The sequence below is a fragment of the Vitis riparia genome, chromosome 9 (genome assembly GCF_004353265.1).
Source record: "Vitis riparia cultivar Riparia Gloire de Montpellier isolate 1030 chromosome 9, EGFV_Vit.rip_1.0, whole genome shotgun sequence".
Lineage (NCBI taxonomy): Eukaryota > Viridiplantae > Streptophyta > Magnoliopsida > Vitales > Vitaceae > Vitis > Vitis riparia.
In genome coordinates, this window is record NC_048439.1 from 3,699,795 (window position 1) to 3,725,585 (window position 25,791).

Genomic DNA, 25,791 nt, shown 5'->3' on the forward strand with positions numbered 1-25,791 from the left:
ACTCAGGGCTCTCAAGGTCAGTGGCAACTTTGTTCATCAAAAACCCTGATCACCTCGTGTTTCCGTTTGCTTGCTGAGAAAATAAAGAGAACAAAATGAAAACCTTTGGATGTTATGAGAAATGAAAAGATCAATGCAGTTGATGTGATTTTCTTTTCTTACATTTTCTCAGAGATCAAACGGGACGGAGTTATTTGTTTATTTTTTTACTGATTTGATCTTGTATGAACTTCTGTGCTTGATTTTCTGGTCGGATTGATGCATTTCTATTTAATCGTCGATCTTTTGATCTCTGTTTATTACCGAGAGCGTTGGGAAAGAAAATGGTTAAGTTTTGTGGACTTTATGTTTTGTTTTCTCTTGGATTCCGAGAAATGAAGAATGATGAGATGAGGCAAAGAGCTGTGTTAGGGTCAACTCTGTGGAGGTTTCAGGGTCGCGATTTTTAAAAATGGAATCAAAATTTTTAAAAAATGGCGTCTTCTATTTCTTTTTTGTTTTGTTTGCAAACCAATAGAGAGCCTTGAATCGGCAATCATTTTCTCCAAAATGTGAATTAGATGTGTTATTGGTAGTTGCTTTGTTGGATAATTTTCTGATGCCTACTTGGATGATTGATATATTGATTTATTTTTCCTTTTCCGGGGTGGGTCTGGATTCTAACCTGTTTGAAAACGAAATTGATAGGGAGCTCATGCTAACAACTTAGGTGTGTTTTTTTTTGTCATATTTTATAATTTGGATTACTTTGTAATGCTGGTAATGTTTCCTTGTATTAGTTATGATTCATTTAATTGTTCTCTTTCTGTGTTTTCATTCCTCTTGGAACAGCTCCCCAGCATGCAAACAGAGCATTAATTTATGTTTGGGAGTACCTCATACACCATTTTGAAGTCGAATATTGTTTTTGTTTCCCCGCCCCTCCCCACTCCACAGAGAAACAGAATGTTTTGTTTTCAATGATGTGTGGTCTGTTGAAAATATTTTTATTAACTACATTTGCATCCATGATTGTTCCATATATCATTTTATGTAGCGGTATAAACAGGAGTCATTAGTCGAACATTAATTTATTTATTTATTGTTTGTACTCTCTGTGCTAAGTCTGAAAAATAGAGAATTGATACCTTCCATTCTGAAATTCCATGAATAGGCCGTGGAGGAAATTGGAGAGCAGCCAGATTTGCAAGTTCAAGTGCAGTTACTGCGAGATCATCTTCTTCTCCGAGTTTGTTCAGCTGGCTAACAGGGGAAAAGTCTTCTTCTCTTTCTCCTTTGAATCTTCCACTTGCAGGTGTTTCCCTCCCACCTCCACTACCTGATTATGTTGAACCAAGCAAGACCAAGATAACAACTCTCTCTAATGGCGTCAAAATAGCATCAGAGACATCACCTAATCCTGTATGTCTTCAATGTCACAACCCTTCTAAACTTTGTCATTCTTATTAAGTCATTTGGCATTTCTAACTTGTGCTATTATTATCCTTATCTCTACTATTATTCTTTGTCCCTTGTTTTAATCCAGTTATAGTTGGTTGGTTAATCAGAATCCTGCAGCCTCTATAGGGTTATATGTTGATTGCGGGTCAATCTATGAGACACCACTGTCATTTGGGGCCACCCACTTGCTGGAACGGATGGCGTTTAAGAGCACTACCAACCGAAGTCATTTGCGTGTTGTGAGGGAAGTGGAGGCAATTGGAGGTAATGTGACAGCCTCGGCCTCTCGGGAACAGATGGGGTACACTTTTGATGCTCTAAAGACTTATGTCCCTGAAATGGTCGAATTGCTTGTTGACTGTGTGAGGAACCCTGTGTTCTTGGATTGGGAAGTCAATGAACAGGTAAATCTCTTGAATTCTCAAATTTACCATCTTTACATTAAAGTAAAAGATGTACTTTTATCCTTTTATAAGGAACCTGATGGTTATTTTTTCTTGATTTATTTATTTATTTTCCACTTAGGCCATTTTTTGATCTGTTTCTCTTTCATCTGCATTCTACTTTTATTTCTTATCTATTACGGGGAAAAAAATCTTACTGTTTTTCTGACATGTTAAAGTTTCCCACTGTTGCCAATTGGCATTTGACCTATTGGACACTTGATTGAAACCTGTGCTTCACATTGTGAGGTTCACATATTTTACAGATATGGACTGTTTTTTTGGGTCCATTGCTCATAATATTTTTGGTTCCAGTTTCTTCTTTCCCACTTTGTGTCAGTATTCCAAATGTATATGGTAAACTATATGTTTGTACAGCTTCAAAAGGTGAAAGCAGAGCTTGGAGAACTTTCCAACAATCCTCAAGGATTGCTTTTGGAGGCAATTCACTCTGCTGGTTATTCTGGTGCCCTGGCAAATCCTCTATTGGCTCCTGAATCTGCTATAAACAGATTGAATAGCACCATTTTGGAGGAATTTGTTGCGGTAAGACAAAGAAAAACTTATAAATACTGCATACAGAATTATTTTTTTTTGCTCAATCCTCTCAGTCTTTCATTTCATGTTTCTTTGTTTTTCATTTTCCTTTTGGTTTCCTCTTTTTGCGTGTGTTCTCTGAATTCCTTTTTCTGTCTTTATTTCAGGAGAATTACACTGCTCCTAGGATGGTCCTTGCGGCTTCTGGAGTTGAACATGAAGAGTTTTTGTCCATTGCAGAGCCACTTGTTTCTGATCTTCCCAGTGTGCCCCGTCCAGAAGAGCCAAAATCTGTTTATGTTGGAGGGGATTATCGTTGTCAGGCTGATTCAGGGGTGTGTATCTCTAATTGTTCACTTCTAGTGGTTTCATGTCTGATTGATCTGTTGATTTTGTTTCTCATCTGTTTAATTCGTTTTGAGTACAGATCACCCATCTCGCTCTTGCATTTGAAGTGCCTGGTGGTTGGCATAATGAGAAAGAAGCTATCACTTTGACTGTTCTTCAGGTGCTGCATTTGATCTTTTCTTCTTAAAGAGATTCTGCTATCTCTCTCTCTCTCTCTCTCTCTCTCTCTCTCTCTATATATATATATATATATATATATATATTCATATTCCCTCTTTTCATTCATCCACCATGTTTTCCTTTTTTGCATTAAGAAATGTGATAGTCCCGCAGATGCTTATGGGAGGAGGTGGCTCATTCTCTGCGGGGGGCCCTGGAAAAGGAATGCACTCACGACTATGTAAGTTTTACATATGGCTACTGGTTTTCTTGTAGCTTACCTTGATCATTTGGGTTATGGTTATTTATTATTGTTGGACTTTATAGCTGCTTGGATTTCCTGTGTTGTTGCATTAATGTTGACTGAGTATATATTTCTAAATTTCTGCTAAGTTTAACTCGTTTGTTTCACCCATTTTGAACACAGATCTTCGTGTCTTGAATGAGTATCAACAGCTTCAATCTTTCTCTGCATTCAACAATATCTTCAACAATACTGGAATTTTTGGCATTTATGCTAGCACTGTAAGGCACCCCCTATAGCCTTAAATTACCTTGATCAACTTGGCTTACGTTTTGTTGTTCTACTGTCCATTTAGGTTGTGTGTTGAATGGTGATTTGTTTGTGGTTGGCATATAGAGCAGCTGTAGTATCTCATAGTTGTAGTGAACCTGTGCTTCACCTATTTGATTTTTTTTCCCCATTTAGGTTTTTATTTTCTTATCCCACTTAGGTTTATATTTCCCCCCTGTTACTTTTCTTATCCCGCTTAGGTTTATATTTCCCCCCTTTTTAATGTCCTCATTGCATATGATTCTTATTACTTTTCTTGTGTAAAGTTTTTTTGATAAACTCACAATATATGTATATAGGAACAAAAAACACTTCAGCAAAGTGCACTGGAAGTACATAACGGGTGCATTGTCCTCAAGTCTTTCTACCATTTGTTCTTGTTAATGGTTTACGTGTTTCTCTCCTATGCATTTCAGAGTTGAACCACACATAAGCATCTAGTCCTGATAGATAATCACTTCTTACCTCCACCATCTCATGGGAAAATTTAATCAATCATCTTTATCTTCTGAAATTGCATATTTGCTTCCTTATGTTCTGGAATTTTTGTGCTTCTTTAGAAATAATTTTAATATTTGATGGAGGTATGATGGACTTAATTTTGATTAGATTCATATATATTTTTTCTACTGTCACAACCCTCTAAGCTTGAGCTTACGCACCTTATGGAATTAGGGCTCCGATTTTGTGGCAAAAGCAGTTGATATTGCTGCAGGAGAACTACTTTCAATTGCTTCACCTGGACAAGGTTCATTGCTTATCTCTCTCATATGGTTTGGTTTTTTCTTGAGCTAATTGTATCCCTGCAGTAACTGCAGGTATTAATTCTATCATATGTTTTTTCTTTTCTCTGCGCTGACAGTTGACCAGGTACAGCTTACTCGTGCTAAAGAGGCAACTAAATCTGCCGTTCTGATGAATCTGGAATCAAGAGTATGCTTCTCTCTCTCTTTCCCCACCACCCCAACCTGCACCCCCCCTTGGGTTTAATCTTTGCTGAGTTTTCTTTTGTTATGGCTTACACTTGTTTGTTGTAGATGATTGCATCGGAAGATATAGGGAGACAGATATTGACATATGGAGAGAGGTAATTCTTTCAGGATGCCATCTGAAACCAAAGTAAATTAATGGTAGTGGAAAACAGAAACACCAGAAAGAAATACTTGATTCTAAACCAAAAAGCACCCTCATGGGATGAATCAAAGCCCTTGTGTTTATAGCAGAAGTGTGTCATGTTATTTTCTCAGGAAGCCTTTGGAGCATTTCTTGAAGGCAGTAGATGAAATCACTTTGAAGGATATCACCACCATTGCCCAGAGGATCATTTCTTCACCTCTTACAATGGCATCATATGGCGACGGTAATCTCCCTCTTTCCACCAATGAACCCTTCTATGATTTCACCGGAATTGAATCTTGAGAAATCTCTCCCCTCTTTTGTTGCAGTTATCCATGTTCCCAGCTATGAATCAGTCAACCGCAAGTTTCACGCAAAGTGAGAAACGTCGAAGTTCGTCCGGTCTTAATCATCGGAGATATGCCTGCATAGAGCCCCTCTCCACATTAACGATCTCATTCAATGGTTTTTTTCTGGGAATTTTCGTTCTCATGTGCCGGAGGTCACTCCAGGAATTATGGATAAAGAATTCATTTCCGTGATTCAGTCATGGGAAATTTTGCTGACAATTTTTTTTTTTTTCCGATGAAAGTCAGAAATAAAACATACGAACTGGGATTGTGTCCTCCATCTGGTTAAATTATTTATACATAATTTAATGTTATGTTTGGCTTTCAGAAAACTTGAGGAAAAATATGAGGAAAAGAAAATAGAGAAGAAAAAAAAAAGAAAAAAAATTGAAATAATTTTAAAATGCATAAGAGTTTGTTTGGTTGTGATTTAAAAATAGTTTTTTGTTTTTAAAAATAAAAAATTATTTTAAAAAATTCTTAATATCGGATTCAAAAACAAAACAAATTTTATTAAACAAATAAATTTTAAATCAAACTCTATAAGTATGTAAAATTTATTAATTTTTTTTATTAGGTAAATAAATTTTAAATTAAGTAAGATTTAATATGTTGGATTTATTAACGAACCAATTAGTATTAGAAATTTATAGATAAAAATTGGTTTATGACTTTATTATTTTTCAAATCATTATTTTTCTTTTTTTTTTTTCACTTGGCAAATGCTTAAACTTAAGTGTTGGATTTATTAACAAATCTAATCATTTTTAAAAGAAATTTAAAACTCAAATAGTGAATGAATTAATATCATAAAGTTATGGACAAAAATTGGTTTAGAACAATTTCATTGTTTATATTTTTTTTTATTTTTTTTTGCATAGAATCATTATTTGCTAAATTTTTTCACTAGGAAAATGAATTTCAAATTAAATAATGCTTAATGTGTTGAATTCATTAACAAGTTTTGTAATTTTTAAAAAAAGCTTAAAACTCAAATAATGATCTAATTAATACTTGAAATTTATGGACAAAAATTACTCTAAAATAATTTTATTGTTTCTCTTCTACTTACAATCATTATTTTTTTTATTACAAAAATAAGCTTCAAATTAAACAAGTCTTTAATGTGTTGAATTCAATAACAAGTTTAGTGTTTTTTTAAAATAATTTGAAACTCAAATAATAAACTCACAAATACAAAAAATTTACGAATAAAAATTAGTTCATAATGACTTTATTATTATTTTTATACATAATTATATTTTTATAAATTCTCTCGTTATAAAATCAAGTCGTATTGAATTTATTAATAGTTTTAACAAAAAAAATACATCTAATCATTAAAAATAATAATAAATTAATACTTATATATTATTAGTCATGATTTTATTGTTTCTCCAATATAGGACTATACTTTTTTTGAATTTGGATAAAAAAATTATAAATTAAGATATAGTTAATAATTTAAATTCTTTAATAAATTTTTTAATTTTCAAAAAAAAATTTGAATTCAAAAAATTGATCTAATTAATTGTAGGTTAAATAAAAACATTTTACAATATTATTTTCATAATTTAATACCAAATGCATATATAAAATGAAAAAGTTTACTCATTTACATGTTAAACTTTATTTATTATTCATTTTAAATAAAATATTATTAAAAATTATTATTTTAAATTATTAAGATGTTAATATCCTTATATTTCTAACCCATACTAAAATACTATTTTTTTAATAAAATTATAGTACATGATTTTATTATAATAATATTATTCATATTTTATTAAAAACTATTTATTTTTTAAATTTATTTGTAATTAAAAACTATCTTCAACTTTAATAAAACTTGAATTAAATTTAATTTATATTATATAAATTGAATTTATAATGTTTGTACCAAACAAAAGAAATATTTTTAAAAATAATTTATCCAAAAAAGTTTTTATTTTTCATTTTTAAAAATTATTTTCAAAACAACTTCCTAAGCATCCTTATTTTTATAAAATATTCGAAAACTATTTTTTTTTAATTTAAAAACAAATTTAAGAAAACATAGCTAAATGGATCTTAAATTTTGAAGTAATTTTAATTATATTTGTTTTTTTTTTTCACAATGAAATGAAACATGAGAAATTTTTTTTTTAATGTATTAAATTTGAAATATTTATTTATTAGAAAAAAAAAACCAAAAATTCATGTTATATTTCAAAGGTCCCTGCTGTTTTGATTCAGAAATGAGAAGTGGTAATCGTGGGAGGCAAAAATCAACGTTAGCATATAATCTGGGTCAGGCCCACAAGTGAAGCATGAGTCCGAGAGTCTCTGCCAAACGACGTCGTTTTAGTTTTTTAAAAGCTCAACGTCCCTCGCTCATCCCACGCCCAGGTCGCAGGCTACAACCTCCCTGACCATGCACCATCACCACCGCCGCCTCGCCACTGCACACGGCGGCCGTCTCTTCTCCACCCGCCTGTTCGCAACCAAACACAGAGGTCATGTCGTCTTTGAAGCCCCCAAATTCCGGCTGCTCAACACTCGCCACTTCGGAACCAAGTACAGCGGCAGGGTCGTGAGAGAAACCTCGGACCGCCGTTCCGTTGCCGTCCGAGTCGAAGCCACCGGCATCCTCCCCACTGACGTCCGAGGCTACCCCCTCCCTCGACGGGACCTCATCTGCAAAGTCACCAAAATCCTCCACTCTTCCTCCGACCCTTTCCCCGACCTTTCGGAATACCTCCAAACCCTAAACCTAACCATAACCCCTTCTGAAGCCTCCGAAATCCTCAAATGCCTAAACCACCCCCACCTCTCCCTCGAATTCTTTCGATTTTGCTCCTCCAATATCCCTAAATTCCAGCACAATTCCTTCACCTACAATCGCCTCCTCGTCATCCTCTCCAAACCCTCAGCTCTCCGCGATTCCGAACGCCTTGATCTCATCCGTGCGATCCTTGACGACATGGAACGCTGCGGTGTGCGTGGCAGCATCTCCACCATCAATATCTTGATTGGGATTTTTGGTGGAGGCGCTGATGTTGAGAGGTGTTTTGATTTGGTGAAAAAGTGGGACTTGCAAATGAATTGTTACACCTATAAATGCCTTCTTCAGGCGCACTTGAGATCGAACAATTCGAACAAGGCTTTTGAAGTTTATGTCGAATTGCGGCGCCGCGGTTATAAATTGGATATTTTCGCCTATAATATGCTTTTGGATGCCCTCGCCAAGGATAACAAGGTCTGAATCGTTTCTCTTCTCATTTCTTTTTCAGTTTTATTAAGGTTTTGAATGGGTATGTGTATGATGTGCTTTTCAGTACTTGACCAACCAGTTTGGAGCTTGGGCGTTTGTCAAATTGGGTGTAATGTAGAAGTGGGTGTGTCAATAGAGATGTGTAATGCAGGAGTAATGGAATTTGGAATTAGAATAGATTTTAGCAGTGGGGTGAACTGCTGGTAGCGGTTTTCTTGTTGAAAGTAGCAAACAATCCCAAACTTCGTTTTGTTTTGGTCTGTGAAATGGTGGTGTAAGATTGCAGTATGTTCCTGAAATTTGTGATGGACCAAGAGAAGTTTTCAAATAGTTCACATGGGATTACTTGTTATCTTTGCCCGGAAAGTTTGTGGGGAGTGGGTTTTTTTGGGGGGCCTTGTTTAGTTAGTTCTTCAAGAGCTAAGGGTGTGTTTAATATTGGAATTTAGATTTTTCTGTTTCAGAAAATAGAAAAAATTGGAAATGATGTACAGATCATGTCTAAAAACATGTTAGAATTGTTTTGAAACTATTTTTGAGAATGGATCATTTTAAGAAAGCATTAAAATATTTTTCGGCATTTTAGAAAATGCTGACACTTTAATGATTGAAAAAACCAGCATAATTATTCTTTCCTTTTTGGAACATTTATGGACACATTTCTATCTTTTGCAACTGAAGAGGCCCTAACTTTGTTGCAAATTGAAGAATTAGTTCTTGTATATAACAATTGTTGGGCTAAATTTTTTATGAATGATATTATGATAAGTTCGATGAAAGTCAGATTATTACATGGGACATATTTATAAAACAATAAGGTGAACTCAAATCAAATATAAATTAGAGTGTATTGACATGTGGTGAGAACCAGTATCCCTTAATTATTTTTGTGATGCTGAGAAAATGTTATATTTGTGCTAGGAGTTATACATGTCTCCCTCACGGAACTCATGCACTGGTTCTGTTGGCACTTTTTAATATTTTCTTGTTTGCCTATATAAAAAAAAACATCTTCCTTGTGGAACTTAACAGCTAACTTGGAACTTGTTGCTTGTGTGTTTGCAAATTGCAGAACTGCTGAATTGTTTAACAGTGACATTGGATAATGATAAGATTATTTCTGGAGAAGGAAGAATTAGAGAAGTCACCTATAGAAATTCATAAAGTTTTAAAAGGTTCTTCTTTAACGAGATAAAACTGAAGGCTCTAATTGAGTCATTCACACTCTATGAAGTGTTGTCTTAAAGAATTATGGTACTGTTAACAGCAGAGCAACAGTTCAAACAAAAAACACATTATAGGCATAAGCGTGCCACAAAAAGATAGTAAAACATAGAACATCAATGAACAAATGATGAATTTGTGTCTAAAAAGTAAAATGCATTTGAACTTTAAAATTGATTTAAGGAATTGCCAGCTTGAGCTAGTTACTTTTTATTTTATTTTTTATTAACATCAGTTTCTTGGATCCTGATAATCTGATGTGCAGCATTTTGACAGGTTGACCAGGTCTACATGGTTTTTAAAGACATGAAAAGAAAACATTGTGAGCCTGATGAATATACATACACCATCATGATCAGAATGACTGGAAAGATTGGGAAAGCTGATGAATCGCTGACACTCTTTCAGGAAATGACAGAAAAGGGCTACACTCCTAATTTAATTGCTTATAACACAATGATCCAGGCACTTGCTAATAACCGGATGGTTGATAAGACAATTTTCCTCTTCTCTAAAATGGTGGAGAACAATTGTCGGCCCAATGGATTTACATTCAGTGTGATACTAAATGTTTTGGTTGCAGAAGGGCAACTTGGAAGACTAGATGAGGTTGTGGAAGTATCCAACAAATTCATGAATAAGTCAATATATGCCTATCTTGTGAGGACTTTGAGCAAATTGGGTCATGCAAGTGAGGCTCACCGGCTGTTTTGCAATATGTGGAGCTTCCATGATGAGGGAGATCGGGATGCTTACATGTCCATGTTGGAGAGTCTATGTGATGCAGGTAAAACAACAGAAGCCTTGGACTTGCTGAGTAAGATCCATGAGAAGAGAATAAGTACTGATACTGTCATGTATAACACAGTTTTGTCAGCTCTTGGCAAGTTAAAAAAAATATCAGATCTTCATGATCTATATGAAAAGATGAAACAGGATGGACCCTCACCAGACATATTTTCCTACAATATTCTGATCTCCAGCTTTGGAAGGGCTGGAAGAGTTGAAGAGGCTGTAAAAATTTTCGAAGAACTTGAGAATAGCAGTTGTAAACCTGATATTATCTCTTTTAATTCTTTGATTAATTGCCTTGGGAAAAATGGTGATATTGATGAAGCTCACATGAGGTTCAAGGAGATGCGAGAGGAGGGATTGAGTCCTGATGTTGTCACATATAGCACACTCATTGAGTGCTTTGGCAAGACAGATAAAGTTGAGATGGCTTGTAGGTTGTTTGATGAGATGCTTGCTGAAGGTTGTTCCCCTAACATTGTAACTTACAATATTTTACTCGATTGTCTTGAGAGGTCTGGGAGAACTGCTGAAGCAGTGGATCTATATGCAAAACTAAAACAACAGGGGTTAACTCCAGATTCTATCACTTATGCAGTTCTTGAACGTTTACAAAGTGGTTCACACCGGAAAGTAAGAGTTCGCAGGAAGAATCCAATCACAGGTTGGGTTGTTAGCCCTTTAAGGTGATACCCGCATCTTTTATACTGCTGGCAAAAGTTTGTATCCAATTTTTCGCTGTTGGGTTTGCTACCAATTGATCCAGACTCCAGAATCAATTTGGTAAATCACAGTTAGAAAGGGCAAGAGTAGAAGACCTATATGCGATTATGCTTAAATGCCTACCTTCTCTGGCCATCTCCGAAGGGCAACAAACAAATGCTGTATGATATGAACTAATTTTTTTCAGTCCTTTTTGTGGGCTGATGTCCAATGGGCTCATTATCCGTAGAAAGGTATTGCATCCTAAAGAAGTTTGGTTGTCTTCTTGTAGGGCAACTACCCTCACATAAGTTATAACTGGTTGGCATTATTCAGATACTTATCAATAATATGTGGCATCTACACCTTGTGCTGTGCTGCATAATGGAAATATACTGGGGAATTTTGCTTATTTGCTGCATGATGAAGAGGCTGGAGGATATGATTTATTGTTGCCTCTGTATTTTGGTTGGATTTCATGCTGATTAAGATCGTTGCCTTAGTAGCTGCAGGATGCATTTGAGAACATGGTGAATCAGCAAATTGTTGTTAAAGCGGAAGATTCTGTAAGTGCTGCCCCTTATCTATTTCAAGATGTGCCTATATTTTTTGCTTCTTTTTATGAAATAAAAGAAAATAAAAAATGCTAATGGAGTGTTCAAATTTTGGTCTTCATTTACAACCCTAGGCCTTGCTTGATTTACATGAAGAATTGGAATTGATGTTGTGTTGTTGGAATAATTCTTCTGTTTGGGAAATTTTTTCAACTTGGGTTTTGAAAGGCTGATGGAGATGATTTCCATTTTTTATATCAAGTTAAAATATGGAATATATATATATATATTATTATGTTATGTTTGGTTGCCTGGAAAACCCAAGAAAAAAATATATCAAATTGTTATTTATGCTAGTGGTCTCTTTCATATGACTCACTGAAAGCATTTGCAGCAAATGAAATAAAATACTAATGCATGATGAATGTGGTTAAAACAACCTTATCAAATAAATCAATCCACAAAACAATGGCCAGACACCACCCAAGAAAGGAAAAAGGAGAACATAGGATAAGAAAGAGGAACAGAAACCGTGGCAACTATGTGTTAATTGCTGTAAACTGTGACAGAAGGAAATGATGGATATCTTTTTCTAGAAAGGAGATTCAAAGGGAGAAACAGAAGTGGAGAATCAAATCAAACCCTTTTTGAAAAGTTTTATTTAGTTACAAATATTTACCCATTCATGAGTAACCTCACATTTTTCTTGAGGGGAAAAGAGCTCACTATTTAACCCTATAATGTTATAATTAGTCCAAGTTCTAAGTGATCAAGAGGCTGTTTTTGTTCTTAAAAATAAAAAATTATCTTTGGAGAGGCTGTTTTTGAAAACAAGATATTTTTTGAAAATATATATATATTTTAATTGTCCTAAGTTATTTGGTAAAATTATTTTAGAAAATAATTTTACAAGTATTAAGAATTAATAATTGAAAATAAAATATTATAAATATGAGTTATTTTTAAGAAATATTTGAAAATATAGAAAACAAATCGAAAACATTTTAGGTTTTCAAATAGATTTTTTTTATAATAAACAAAATAGAAGTATTCAATCAATGATTTTCAAATACATTTCAAATTTTCAATACTTAACATATCCCAAAATTAGGATGATCAATCAATTCTCATATCGTTTTTTCCTTTATTTACTACTCTTAATAATAGGAAGGTATATAACACTTTAGAGTCTCTCTACAATGGTCATCTTTAGAGGTGCATTAAATCCGATCATTGTTTTTAAAAACAGTTTGATATTTTTTAGAATAAAATCCGCTTAATTGATATACGTGAACCTATTAGTGTGTTTTATATTAGGAAAGTAATTTTTCTTTTATAATACTTTATTTTCAATGATTTTCCATATTTGAACAATTATGTTTTAAAATGATTCTCATAAAATAAGTGAAAATAATTAAATATATTTTTATAGTAATTCTTTAAAAAACATGTTTTAGAATAATCGATATCCAAACATGTTTTCATATTCTTTTGTTCTCAATAAGAAAAAAATATATAGATTTCTAAGAAGAGTTACCATACAAAATCTTTATTTCTTATTGATTGCATTAATACTTAAAGTTGAAGCAAAAATAGTGATAAAGCGTTATTGGTTGGCATGTAATTTCAAATAGGGCAAAAAATTTGTGATGATGGTAGTTGGTGGGCTTGCTTGATGGAAAATCTTGGATTTACGACCTTATTTTCTAACCTCATATATATATATATATATATATATGTTAATCAAAACATGTACACACAAGCAAAAAATAAAAATAAAAATTTAAAAATAAGAAACAAGATTTTTGACATGATTCGACCCTACAAGATGATTGGGCAGCTCGAACCCGACACAGTGAACAAAACGTAACAAAACTGATTCAAGCTTTACAGTCAATAATCTCATATGGATGTCTTTTTTCATATTTCTCATAATTCATTCCTTACCAACTCTTGTAACATGATTAAGATTTGTTACAGGCAACATGTGACTGTAGACAATTATCTAAATCACAAAATAAATGAGTTTGTGGTCCTTCATTTCCAAATGTCATGTTTGGTTGCCAGGAAAACCCAAGAGACAAATTTATCAAATAACATATTTGTACTGGTGGTCTCTTTCATATGACTCACTGAAAGCATTTGCAGCAAATGAAATAAACTACCAAAGCATGATGAATATGGTTATATCAAACAACTATATCAAACAAATCAATCCACAAAATAATGGCCACGCCCCACCCCACCCAAGAAAGGAAAAAGGAACAGAAACTGTGCCAAACATGTGTTTTAGAAAAGGAAAAGGTGAAAATCACATCATACGTTTTTAAAAAGATTTAAAAATAGAAAATATATTATTTTTAAAAAATATTTTTAATTATATGTGATTATTTTCATTTATTTTATAAGAGTCTTTTTTCTTTTCCAAAGTTTTTTTTCTCATCTAAAATATTTTTAGAGATTCCTATTAACTTTTTCTATTCCGTAAAAAATTATAATAAAATTAGAAATATTTTATATAATATATAATTTTTTTTTACAAAAAGAAGTATGTTCCAATTAATAATTTTAAACACCTCCCAATAGCTCCTACCATATGCACTCATGATGGTGGTAGCATGAGACATCTATGCTTTGCTAGTGAGCTTGGATGATGAGGATGGTAGAGATTCTCAAGCAATGTATGGATTTTTTTGGATTCTTTTATGATGAAGATGTTGGAACTGTTGATGGGCTTATCTTTAATTTTCTTATAGCATGTGAAGAAGGTTCTACGGTCACTAAAAGAAACAAGGGAAAGTTAAAGATGAGTGGACCCTTCAAGTAAGAGGCATTGTCCCTAACTTAGAAACCAAGGTACATAACACGATATATGCATGCCCTTAAAATGCTGATTTTTCTGGAAATTCATTGTATGTGGTGGGAAAAGACTGACATAGCTCATGAATAGAGAAAAATGAGTCATCAAAGTGAGAACATGTCCATGTGGTGTAATATCGAATACTATAAAGTTTGACTTACCCTTATTAAATACCAATTGATTTTTATATAAGATGGTCAAAACCTGATCCAACAATTGATATCAGAGTAAAAAATCATAGAGTTTGAATCACGAGAGTATCATGTTGGGTTTTTCACGGGTTATCCAAATAATAGCTTTTAGAAGTATGATGTCAAATGTCATAAAAGATTTGACCTATTCTCATTAAACACCAATTAGTTTTCAAATGAGATGACCTCCGTTACTTCTTGAATGAGATAGTCAAAAACTTAATTCATTGCTCTCGTGAGACCGTATCCTGTATTTATAAATCATTTTTCTATAGTAAGGTTGCAAGATACCCACACCTATGTGGCCAAAGAATCACTATCCAACTATTTACAAGCCCATCTTTATGGGATACTCAAAGGATAGGGTAGAAAAAACCAATGTAGCTCATAAGTGAGAAGAATTGCATAAAAAATTTGTTGTCTTATACAATTATTATATGTTTAGATCAAATCTTTTTTTCTTTTTTTTGGAATCATGAAATGATCATGTGATAATAATGTGTTGTATGTATGTTGAGAGGTCTCTTTCATGTCTATTTGAAATTATTACCGGTTAATGCAAATTGATTCTGCCTTATGGAAGTTATTTTTTGTAACAAATAAATAAGATTTACAAAGACTATGTTCGATTCCAAAAATTTTAAGCAAAAATATAAGAAAAAGAAAATAGAGAGGAAAAGTAGAAGTTAGAAAAAATAAATAAATAAATAAAACATAAATATAAAGTTAATAATTTTTTTTATATGTTATTTCAAACTCATTTTATTTATTTTAACTATTTTATGTATAAATTAAATAATTTGAAAAATCATAAATTTTTAATCATATTTTACTTAATATTTTTTAAAATCAATCAAATCTTTTTAACCATTCTATTAAACTTATAAGCAAGAATGACCCCTTAAAATGATTGATTTCCCTAACAAAAAATATTGCAATTTCTCAAATATGTGATTCAAGGGTTGAATCTCATTTTCTTTTGCTATGACATTATAGATGAAGTAGCCACCAAGGCCTGCAATGTATTAATTCCTCCAGCTGCATAAACCATGCTTGTATAAATCATAACTGCAGTGTATTAATTTTAGAATATAGTCACCACTTGCTCAAAGGCCTAAGTCAATGACATAATGCAATTAAATATTTTTGTAACAATTGATAGAATTTGAATATTGCCCGATAAAACTCATGAAAATGAAATAAGTAGTTATGCTATATTGTCGCTTGTCTATCTATTGGGGATTGCATATTATTGAATCGGGTTTTAATGTCTAATAAGCATAGGTCAAACATTTGATGACATTCGATAATACATATCGCGGGTCTGTTCTAAAAGTCGTCATTTGAATAGCTTATCATCGAGCTTAAAAGTTGCATTTCCGCATCCCAATACATACCACTCTCTGTGAGAGTAGATCTCCATTAAACATCCACCCATTTGTATGGATCATTTTCTTCCATTTTCTTTAGCAGAGGGGACTGTACTGCAAGATATCAATACCAAAACTATCATCTACCCACTAACATTTGTGTGGTTATAAGCAAATCTTGATGAGACCCTCATTGGATGAGCCAAGAAAAAGGTCATATAGATCACAGAGGATTGAATTTACATATGGACTACATATCTATTAGGCGATCACAGCCAGACCCCTGTGGTCAAAAAGTAAAGATACCAATATTGAGAACTTGGTATTACATCAATGTCTCTCTGCCTATAAGCCAATCTTTATTGGGCACCCATTGGATATTGTAGGTTAAAGCCAATACAACTGACAGCTAAGGACTACTCCACCATGATAATAACATGACAAACATATGGTCCAATAAGGCATTCATAAAAAATTCCCCATGCTGCAAGAAATGGGAAGCCTTTTTGACCTTTCGTCCCTTTCTTTCTCATTGTAGCTATTTCTTTGATTCACAGTAACACTTGGGATAGACTATTATACTTAGAACAAAATATTTTTTTCTTGTACTGGATCATAATATATGATGTATTGTTGCTTGTTTTCTATTCATTTCTCATTGAAATCATGTCCAGAAAATGAAAGATCGACTCTTTCTTATGGAAATTATATGACTGATGAATGCAATGACACATGTCTTTGAAAAGTGAAAACAACTGGTTAATCATTCCACTAAACATAATGGGAAAGATTCATTTAAAAGATGGATTTCCCCAAAAGAGATACTGAAATCTGTGGAATTGGGATTCAATGAACGCATATCATTGGCATTTTCTATGAATACATACATACAAGTACCCAATAAGGCCTGCAATCCATGTTGATCTACAGTTCAATTTCCATAGTGTATGGAATGAAGCTACAGAAGGATATGGGATACCCATATTCCAGGTGACAGTTAGTAAGGTCCAGACCCATGGACTAATTAATCTTTTGTTTTAACCATGAAACTTGTGTCGGTTGTCTGTTTCTCTTTGAAGAGAATCCTATGCTCTAGACCATAAACCTTTCAGCTTCATGGCCATGTCCACCCACAGGAATTTCGAGGCACCCACAGCTATTTTAAGGCATAAAAGGCCTTATCATTATAGAAAATATTGTCTAGTGTGCTTTTCTATATTATGTTGGATCAATATTAGTTAGTTGGAGTTGAAAACTTTTTGATCAAAAGAAAGATCTGTCACCTTTTATTTCTTGTTTGAATGAATTTGTGGAAGAGGATGCCAATGCTCAGCATAAATTCAACTTGATATATGTTCATATATGTTCACATGTGTTGTCAGTGACATATGTTTTTGAGATTAATCAATGATTTAATATATGATATAGTCTTAGAGTTTGTTTGGCATTAATTTTAGAATGTGTTTCCAGCTCTTATAGTACTTGAAAATGGTAGAAAGGTTAAAAGTGCTTTTTAGAATTGCTACCAAACAGATTCTTGGTTCCTGATCCTCTTACTTAGCTGAAGTACTGTTACATACCACAGAAGCAACAGTATATGTGTTGGAGCCTATATAGATTGATGTAGTCTGTAGTTTCTCTACAAAGCATTACAACATGGGAGTACTGGTACAATTACTCTTTCTTTTAGCCAGCACTGTTGAACTTTCTCCGGGAATATCCCTTGAAATTCACGTTCTCCGGCCACAGCTTGGCTCCAGTGGCCACCATGTTCCGGGGCTTTCCTGCCTGAGTTGGAGACTTGGAGTGGAGACACACAACATTATTGAGTGGTCAACTGTGCCACAGGCCTGTGAAAGCTATGTGGGGCATTACATGCTCGGCGACCAGTACCGGAAAGACTCAGGAGTCGTGGTGTATGAGGCAATTACTCATGCCCAAAGCCTCAAGTTGGCCGGAGATGGCAAGGACATATGGGTGTTTGATATAGATGAGACTTCTCTTTCTAATCTGCCTTACTATGCTAAGCATGGATTCGGGTAAACTTATCATTTCCATTAGTATATAGCTGCTATCTTCAAACAAAGGCCCATATAATCATGGTAGGAAGATATAGTCACAGAAAATCTAGGGTGGTATCCTCTTTGCAGTCTCTTTTCTGGGAAACTGTCATTGGAATAGTCTTTCATAGACATATAAGAAAGGAAAAGAAATTGCAATTTGGCTGAAATGGACCAACACTATCCTTTTTTTTTTTGGTGCTCTTTCCCAATAGTCATGTATGTGCTATGCTTTTATATGAATCCTGTCTCTATCATGACCTAATTATCTTGAAATTTCAGGGTGGAAGCATACAATTCCACACAGTTCAACAATTGGATCTATGAGGGAAAGGCTCCGCCACTGCCAGAAAGTCTTAAGCTGTACAAGAAGTTGCAATCTCTTGGGATTAAGCCTGTATTCATAACAGGCAGACCAGAAGCCCAAAGAAATGTCACAGCAGCCAACCTACAGAATGCGGGATATCACACTTGGGAGAAGCTCATACTCAAGTAAGCAAATACTTAAACATCAAGATACATTTCACTGGGCCTAATAATGATTTTCTGAGTCAAAACTGATCATATATTGATAATTTGAAATTGGGTTGGAGGGTCAAGCAGAGATTGATTCTAATGCTTTGGCCTATGGAACGAAACTGATCAATTTGACCCCCTTTGTGCAGTGAAGTGTACCTTATCCCCTGCCTTTCTGGATAGCAATCCCATTAAGGTGGAATACGGTTTGGGTGCCTAAATGGGCTGACTTATTCAGACCCGTTCTTGAGAGGTTTTTAACTACCCAAGAACTGTCACTGAAAAGAATAATAATACTAAAAGAGATGAAGAACTTATCTTTTTGTTTTTTTTATGACAGACTTTTCTCCCAAAATATCCTCTTTTGAAGTTTTCGGTTTTCTCCATGAAAATAAATGTTAGAGACTCGTGTCATGAGAATTTTGAGAGTTTTTTATATTTGTAATTCTATTCACGACTTGAAGCAAAAAACTTGTCAGTGAAACAATCAAATTGTGATTTTTGGACATCTTTGAAGATAATCCAAATTTTTAATTAACACTTTGGAAATAATGGCTCAAAATATAAAACTTATTATAAGCCTCAAGATGATAAAATTTTGGGATTGTATCTTCAAAGGCTTGGGAATGGGTATAAACTCTATAGTTGTGATGTCATAGTCAATTAGTTTTCAAATAAGATGATTAAAGAAATGAATATTCTTATCACTAAATATTTATTATTGCCTTTAGTTTTTTATAAAATGATTTTTTGTTGTAGGGGATCATCGGTCACAGGTACAGCAGTTGCGTACAAATCAAATGAAAGGAAAAAACTAGAGCAAAGTGGATACAGAATAGTTGGAAACATTGGTGATCAATGGAGTGATATCTTAGGAACTAATGTGGGGAATAGGACTTTTAAGTTACCTGATCCAATGTACTACATTAGTTGATGAAACTTTGAACTAGAATTTCCTATTGAAATAAATCAAATGCTGCTTAAAGGAACTCGATTCATTCAGCATTACATTATGGAATGACTTTTAATGATCTATACTGTTCTTTTTTACTATGCAACTTTCCTAATTTTGTTGAAATAATGTGAGGAAGAGAAGTAGAGAAGATATTACAGGCTTCTAGCTTTAATAGTATTGAAGCCATAACTTTTCTTCTTATAACTTAAAATATTTATAGAGATATTCTACTAGTTTTCCTTATTTTATAAGAAATCTAATTATAATAACATATAAACTTAGGGAATATTTTATATAATATTCCTTTAATATATATATATATATATTCCAATTAGTAAGTTTAAACACCTCCCATTAGCTCCAACCATCTGTGCTCATGATGGTGGTAGTATGAGACATCTATGCTTTGCAGGTCATCCTAGCTGATGGGAATGTTGGAGATTTTCAAACAATGAATGATATCTTTTTTTTTGGATTCTTTGCATGATGAAGATGTTAGAATTGTTGAATGGCTTTTCTTTTCTTATAGCATGTGAAAAAGGTTCCACAGACACTAAAAGAAAGAAGAGACACTTAAAGACAAATGGACCCTTCAAGTAAGGGCATTGTACCTAACGTAGAAGCCATGGTACATAGCAATTATATATGCATGTCCTTAAAAGCTAATTTTATAGGAATTCATTGGTTGTGGTAGGAAAAGACCAACATAGATCATAGATATGGAGAGCTGCATACAATTTTGTTGGAGTGTAATAACATCATGCTTAAGTTGGGGATGGGTCACTTAAATGATGACTCTTAGAACATGTCCACGTGATGTGATATCGTAAGTTATAAAAGATTTGATTCATTCTAACTAAATACCAATTAGTTTTTAGATGAAATGGTCAAAATTCGATCCAACGATTGGTATCAGACCAAGGGTTATGGGTTCAAGTCATGAGAGCCTCATATTAAATGAGGGATTTTTGGGATGTAACAATGTTGCTCTTAAACCCAGGATGGGTCACCCAAATGATGTTTTCTTAAAACAAATTCACGTGGTGTGATTCCAACAAATTTTAAGGTATAGTTGCTCCTCTGAGGCCAAGTCTTATATATATGGATCATTTTTCTATGATAAGGTTGCAAGATGCCCAAACCCTTATGGCAAAAAAATCACTATCCAACCATTTACGAGCCAATCTCTATGGGGTGCCCATCACATAGGATAGGAGAAGCCAATGTAGCTCAGAAGTGAGAACAATTGCACAAGATTTTTTTGGTTGTCTACTCCCTTGGTGGGGATAACAAATGTGAATGGAGACCAAATGAAAGCACAATTCCCCATGTTACATGAAGTGACATGCATCTTCTACCTTCCACTGATTATGTCTCATTACAATTTTGTTTCTTTGATTATAGTAACCTTACTTTTGGTTCCATGTATCATCTAAAACTTGGAATAAAATATCATATGTTTAGATTAGATTTTTTTTTCCCCTTTTTTTTAGAATTGTGAAATGATCATGTGATAATAACTTTATATGTTGTATGTTGAGAGGTCTCTTTCATGTCTATTTTAATTAATCATTTCCAGCATGTGCAAAATTGATTCTGCCTCATGGAAGTTATTTTCAAAAAGAGAAAGCTAAGATTTACCAAAGAAAATGATTTGGTTGAACTTTTTACATCAATCATTCTATTAAACTAAGGGAGAAGGATCCCTTAAAATGTTTGATTTCACCAACAAAAAAGAATACAATCTCTTAAATTACGTGATTCAATGATTGAATCTCATTTTCTTTTGCTATGACATTGTTGATGAAGTAGCCACCAAGGCTTGCAATGTATTAATTCCTCCAAAGTGCATGTACCATGCTTGTATAAATCTTATCTACAATTAATGTATTAATTTCAGCATATTGTGACACCCTGCTCAAAGGCCTAAGTCAATGACATCATGCAATTAATATTCTGTTGGTAACAATTGATAGAATTTGAACATTGCCCGACACGATTCATGATAAGGGAATAAATAGTTATGTTATAGTGTGTTTTGTAGACTGTTATATAGGGTTTTGACCATCTTATCTAAAAATTAACCAATGTCCAGTTAAGATAGATGAAACGTTTTATGACGTTCGACATTACCTTTGCGGGTCTATTCTAAAAGTCATCATCTGGGCGATTCATCCTAAAGCTTAAAAAAGACATTATTACGCCCAAAACATACCACACTCCTCAAGATTAGATCATTAAAGATCCACCCTTGTACATGGATCATTTTCTTTACCCAAAGGGGTCTAGAATAAGGAGAAACAGTACTGCAGATACTAATACCAAAACTAACATCTGCACATAGCATCTGTGCGGTTATAAGCAAATCTTGATGAGACCCTCAATGGATCAGGTGAGAAAAAGGCAATAAAGATCAGAGGAGTGAATTCACATATAGGCTCCATATTAGATGATCTTTTTTCTTCAGTAAGGCTGCAAGAAAGCCAGACCCCTGTGGTCAAAAAGTAGATAAACACATGTTGAAAACTTGGTATTAGATCAATAAGTCTCTGCCTATAAGCCAATCTTTATTGGGCACCCATTGGATATTGTAGGTTAAAGCCAACACAACTGACAAGTCAGGACAATTCCACCATGATAATAACATGACAGACATGGTCCAATAAGGCATTCATACAAAATTCCCCATTCTGCATGAAGGATATGAATCCCTATACTCCAGGTGACAATTAGTAAGGTCCAGACCCATGAACTAATCTTTCGTTTTAACCATATATAATTTGTGTCAGTTGTCTGTATATTTTTTGAAGAGAATCTTATGCCCTAGACCATAAACCTTCCCCCCCATGGTCATGTCCATTGTCCACCCACAGGAATTCTAAGGCATCCCACAGGTATTTTAAGACACCCACATGTATTTTCTATGGTTTCTCCACAAGCATTACAACATGGGAGGAGTACTGGTGATATGGCTCTTTCTCTTTGCCGGTGCTGTTGAGCTTTCTCCGGGAATATCCCATGAAATTCATCTTCTCCGGCCACAGCTTGGCTCCAGTGGCCACCATGTTCCGGGGCTTTCCTGCCTGAGTTGGAGACTTGGAGTCGAGGCACACAACATCATTGAGTGGTCAACTGTGACACAGGCCTGTGAAAGCTATGTGGGGCATTACATGCTCGGCCACCAGTACCGGAAAGACTCGAGAGCTGTGGTGTATGAGGCACTTACTTATGCTCAAAGCCTCAAGCTGGCCGTAGATGGCAAGGACATATGGGTGTTTGATGTAGATGAGACTTCTCCCTCTAATCTGCCTTACTATGCTAAGCATGGATTCTGGTATTTAAATTTAGTATTTGCAGTCTCTTTTCTGGGAAACTGTCTTTGCAATAGTCTTTCATTTTGCTGGTAAAGATGATTTTCCATTATTATAAAAGTACTAGTCACTCCTGTTCATGTTTTCTTCGTCTTTGAGTTTTCTTTCAAGTTATTTCATTGACTTTACTGAATTACAAAACTTGAATTAGAATGTATTTGGTAATGATTTTAGAAAGTATTTTTAATATTTTTAATACATGAAAACTTTTATTTTTCAAGTATTAAAAAAGTTAGAAAAGTTTTTTAAAATCATTGTCAAACAGACTTTCAATCTTGTTGAGAATATTGAGATCGAACTTCTTGTTGAACATGTAGAGGTTTAAGGGGTAGGATTCCAATATAATTTTATTTTATTTTATATATTGAATAACGGATTTATCCTTATTATATTTAAACCCTTCAATAATTTAGGGTTTCGTAAGAGAAAAAAAAGTGTGGTCGCAATTGAGGGAAGTGAGAGAGGGTTTACTAATGTAACTTTTTATTTTCGTTTAATTAATACATTTGTTTTATATTAGTGTGCTCCATAAACGTAAGGATCGTATTAATCGCCAAACCACGTTATAATTTTTTGTCTTTCTTTTATTTTTACTCATGTATGGGACCATGGTCCTTATCATTCACACAATTGAATCATGGAGAGGCTTTCAAGATTAGGATCATCTGATGACTAAATCCCACATTAAAAAAGGAACCAGGATATTGGTCTTATGTCATAGACATATAAAATAGGAGAAGAAATAGGAATTTGGCTGGAATGGACCTCCGCTATCCTAATTTTTTGGTGCCCTTTCCCAATATTCATGTTTGTGCTATGTTTTTATACGAATCCTGTCTTTATCATGACCAAATTATCTTGAAATTTCAGGGTGGAAGCATACAATTCCACACAATTCAACTATTGGGTCTATGACGGAAAGGCTCCGGCACGGCCAGAAAGTCTTAAGCTGTACAAGAAGTTGCTGTGTCTTGGGATTAAAGCTGTATTCATAACAGGCAGGCCAGAGGCCCAAAGAAATGTCACAGCAGCCAATTTACGAAATGTGGGATATCACACTTGGGAGAAGCTCATACTCAAATAAGCAAATACTTGCACATCAAGATGCATTTCACTGGGCCTACTGATTTTTGAGTCAAAACTGATCTTATATTGATAAATTGAAATTGGGTTGGAGGGTCTAACAGAGATTGGGTCTAATGCTTTGGCCTATGGAACCAACCTGATCAATTTGACCCCCTTTGGGTAGTATAAATTTCCTTACGCCCTGTCTTGGATAGCAATCCCCGTCCAAGTGGAACTGTTGGGAATGGGTTTGGATACTCAAGCGGGTTGATCTGACCCCATCGACCCAATATTTTAAAAGTGGAGGGTCCTAGGAGTTTTTTAATTACCCAAAAAAATGCTGCAAAAAGAATAATAATAAAAACATGAAATGAATAACTTTTTTTTTTTTTCATTTGTCTTTTTAACAACGAACGAGTTTTATCCAAAAACAGTCTTTTGACGGTTTACAATTTTTTTTTTTTTTTTTGTGAAAATAAAAGTCAAGACTCTTAAGCTGTAAAAATTTTGAGTGATTCTTATATTCGTACTTCTATTTACGATTTGGGGTAAAAAATTTATTAGTGAAACAATTAAATTATGATTCTTAGGCATCTATGATTTTTTTTTTATTAACTATAACAATTGCTTGAAAATGATGGTCTAAAATGTAAAACCTAAGCTTTGAAGGTCTGGTGTTAATCATAAAAATATTTCACTTGATTGGTTTTTTGATGAGATAACTAAAGAAATAAACATTTTTATTATTAAATATCTACTATATTTAGTTATTGATGATAATTTTTTTTGTTGTAAGGGATCTTTCAGCGGGTATAACAGTTGTGTACAAGTCAAATGAAAGAAAAAAGTTAGAAAAAAGCGGATACAAAATAATTGAAAATATTGATGATCAATGGAGTGGTATCTTAGGAACTAATACCGAGAATAGGATTTTTAAGTTGTCTGATCCAATGTACTATATCAGTTGATGAAAACTTTGAATTAAAAGTTTTTTTTACAATGATTTTAAAAAATATTTTTAATTTAAAGTGTTTTTAAAGATTTTTTAGGTATTTGGTAAAATTTGTTAAACACTTTTAAAATTTTGAAAAATCACTTATAATGTTTTCTGGGTAACACTTCATTGTAATTCTTCTAAAAACACTTTTTGAAATAAAAAATTCACTAAAAACATTTCAAATAGAAACACTTTCAAATACACTTTAAGATTTTTTTTTCTTCCTCAAAATACTTTTTGAGGTTAAAAAAAGCTTCTTAAAATCATTACCCAATGGATTCTAAAATTCTTTATTGAAATAAATCAAATTTTGCTAATTATCTATAGCCAAAAAAACTTTGTTCATTTAGCATTACAATATAGAATTGACTTATAATGATCTTGTATTATTTGGTTTAATAATATTGAAGCGAAATGGGATTTGGTTGACCAAAAATTAGTCTTTAAGATTCCGTTTGATAATGCTTTTAAAAAGCATTTTAAGATAAAAATATTTTAAAAGAAATTTTCAATATTTGATAAAATTTTAAAAACGCTTTTAAAAATTTAATAGAATCATTAAAACTACTTAAAAATAAAAACATTGCGAAACTCACTTTGGGTGAAAATTTTCACAAGCCTCATGTTGCAAATCTTTAGCTTCCTTTTCTCATATATGATGTCCACTTGGGTTACCAATACCCACAACATGGTTGTGATTTTTGAAGAGTTTGAAGTTCTTTCCATTGTTCTTCTCTACATCATGTCAAATATGGGCTCTACAAAGTGGCCTGTAAAAGAATCTCATTAGGGTCTGTTAAAGACAAATGGACCCTTCAAGTAAGGGCAACTTCCCCAAAATTAGAGAAAATTTTGATTTAAATAAATACTAAAAAAAATAATAGACTTGTCAAAACGCTGCGTTTCGACGAGAG

At 33.5% G+C, this 25,791-nt stretch overlaps 3 protein-coding genes and 1 pseudogene across 3 annotated transcripts; all 4 read left to right on the top strand.

Annotated features, from left to right (window-relative positions):
- Positions 1-374: 374 nt before the first annotated feature.
- LOC117922437 (mitochondrial-processing peptidase subunit alpha-like) lies at positions 375-5,281 on the top strand. The gene is made up of 13 exons (XM_034840572.1): positions 375-435; positions 1,154-1,395; positions 1,548-1,844; positions 2,262-2,429; positions 2,588-2,755; positions 2,848-2,928; positions 3,102-3,168; positions 3,355-3,452; positions 4,177-4,249; positions 4,364-4,434; positions 4,539-4,588; positions 4,749-4,861; positions 4,947-5,281. Exons 1-13 carry the CDS (start codon positions 375-377, stop codon positions 4,997-4,999), a joined length of 1,542 nt encoding a protein of 513 aa, XP_034696463.1. The 3' UTR covers positions 5,000-5,281.
- Positions 5,282-7,366: 2,085 nt separating this feature from the next.
- Positions 7,367-11,572, top strand: LOC117921462 (pentatricopeptide repeat-containing protein At1g51965, mitochondrial-like). Its single transcript, XM_034839333.1, has 2 exons — positions 7,367-8,205; positions 9,721-11,572. The coding sequence occupies exons 1-2, from the start codon at positions 7,381-7,383 to the stop codon at positions 10,924-10,926; spliced, it is 2,031 nt and encodes a 676-aa protein (XP_034695224.1). The 5' UTR covers positions 7,367-7,380; the 3' UTR covers positions 10,927-11,572.
- Positions 11,573-17,457: 5,885 nt separating this feature from the next.
- Positions 17,458-19,502, top strand: LOC117921463 (acid phosphatase 1-like). The gene is made up of 3 exons (XM_034839335.1): positions 17,458-17,952; positions 18,256-18,465; positions 19,249-19,502. Exons 1-3 carry the CDS (start codon positions 17,570-17,572, stop codon positions 19,421-19,423), a joined length of 768 nt encoding a protein of 255 aa, XP_034695226.1. The 5' UTR covers positions 17,458-17,569; the 3' UTR covers positions 19,424-19,502.
- A 2,890-nt stretch (positions 19,503-22,392) lies between these two features.
- On the top strand, positions 22,393-24,848 carry LOC117922438 (annotated as a pseudogene).
- Positions 24,849-25,791: the final 943 nt, after the last annotated feature.

Excerpts from the sequence above, each read along its gene's own strand:
- LOC117922437 (XM_034840572.1), top strand. The coding sequence starts at position 375 with ATGAAGAATGATGAGATGAGGCAAAGAGCTGTGTTAGGGTCAACTCTG. Across the intron at positions 2,929-3,101 it reads TCACTTTGACTGTTCTTCAG|ATGCTTATGGGAGGAGGTGG; the intron begins GTGCTGCATTTG and ends ATAGTCCCGCAG. Across the intron at positions 3,169-3,354 it reads AGGAATGCACTCACGACTAT|ATCTTCGTGTCTTGAATGAG; the intron begins GTAAGTTTTACA and ends TTTTGAACACAG.
- LOC117921462 (XM_034839333.1), top strand. The coding sequence starts at position 7,381 with ATGCACCATCACCACCGCCGCCTCGCCACTGCACACGGCGGCCGTCTC. Across the intron at positions 8,206-9,720 it reads CCCTCGCCAAGGATAACAAG|GTTGACCAGGTCTACATGGT; the intron begins GTCTGAATCGTT and ends GCATTTTGACAG.
- LOC117921463 (XM_034839335.1), top strand. The coding sequence starts at position 17,570 with ATGGGAGTACTGGTACAATTACTCTTTCTTTTAGCCAGCACTGTTGAA. Across the intron at positions 17,953-18,255 it reads TATGCTAAGCATGGATTCGG|GGTGGAAGCATACAATTCCA; the intron begins GTAAACTTATCA and ends TTGAAATTTCAG. Across the intron at positions 18,466-19,248 it reads TGGGAGAAGCTCATACTCAA|GGGATCATCGGTCACAGGTA; the intron begins GTAAGCAAATAC and ends TTTTTGTTGTAG.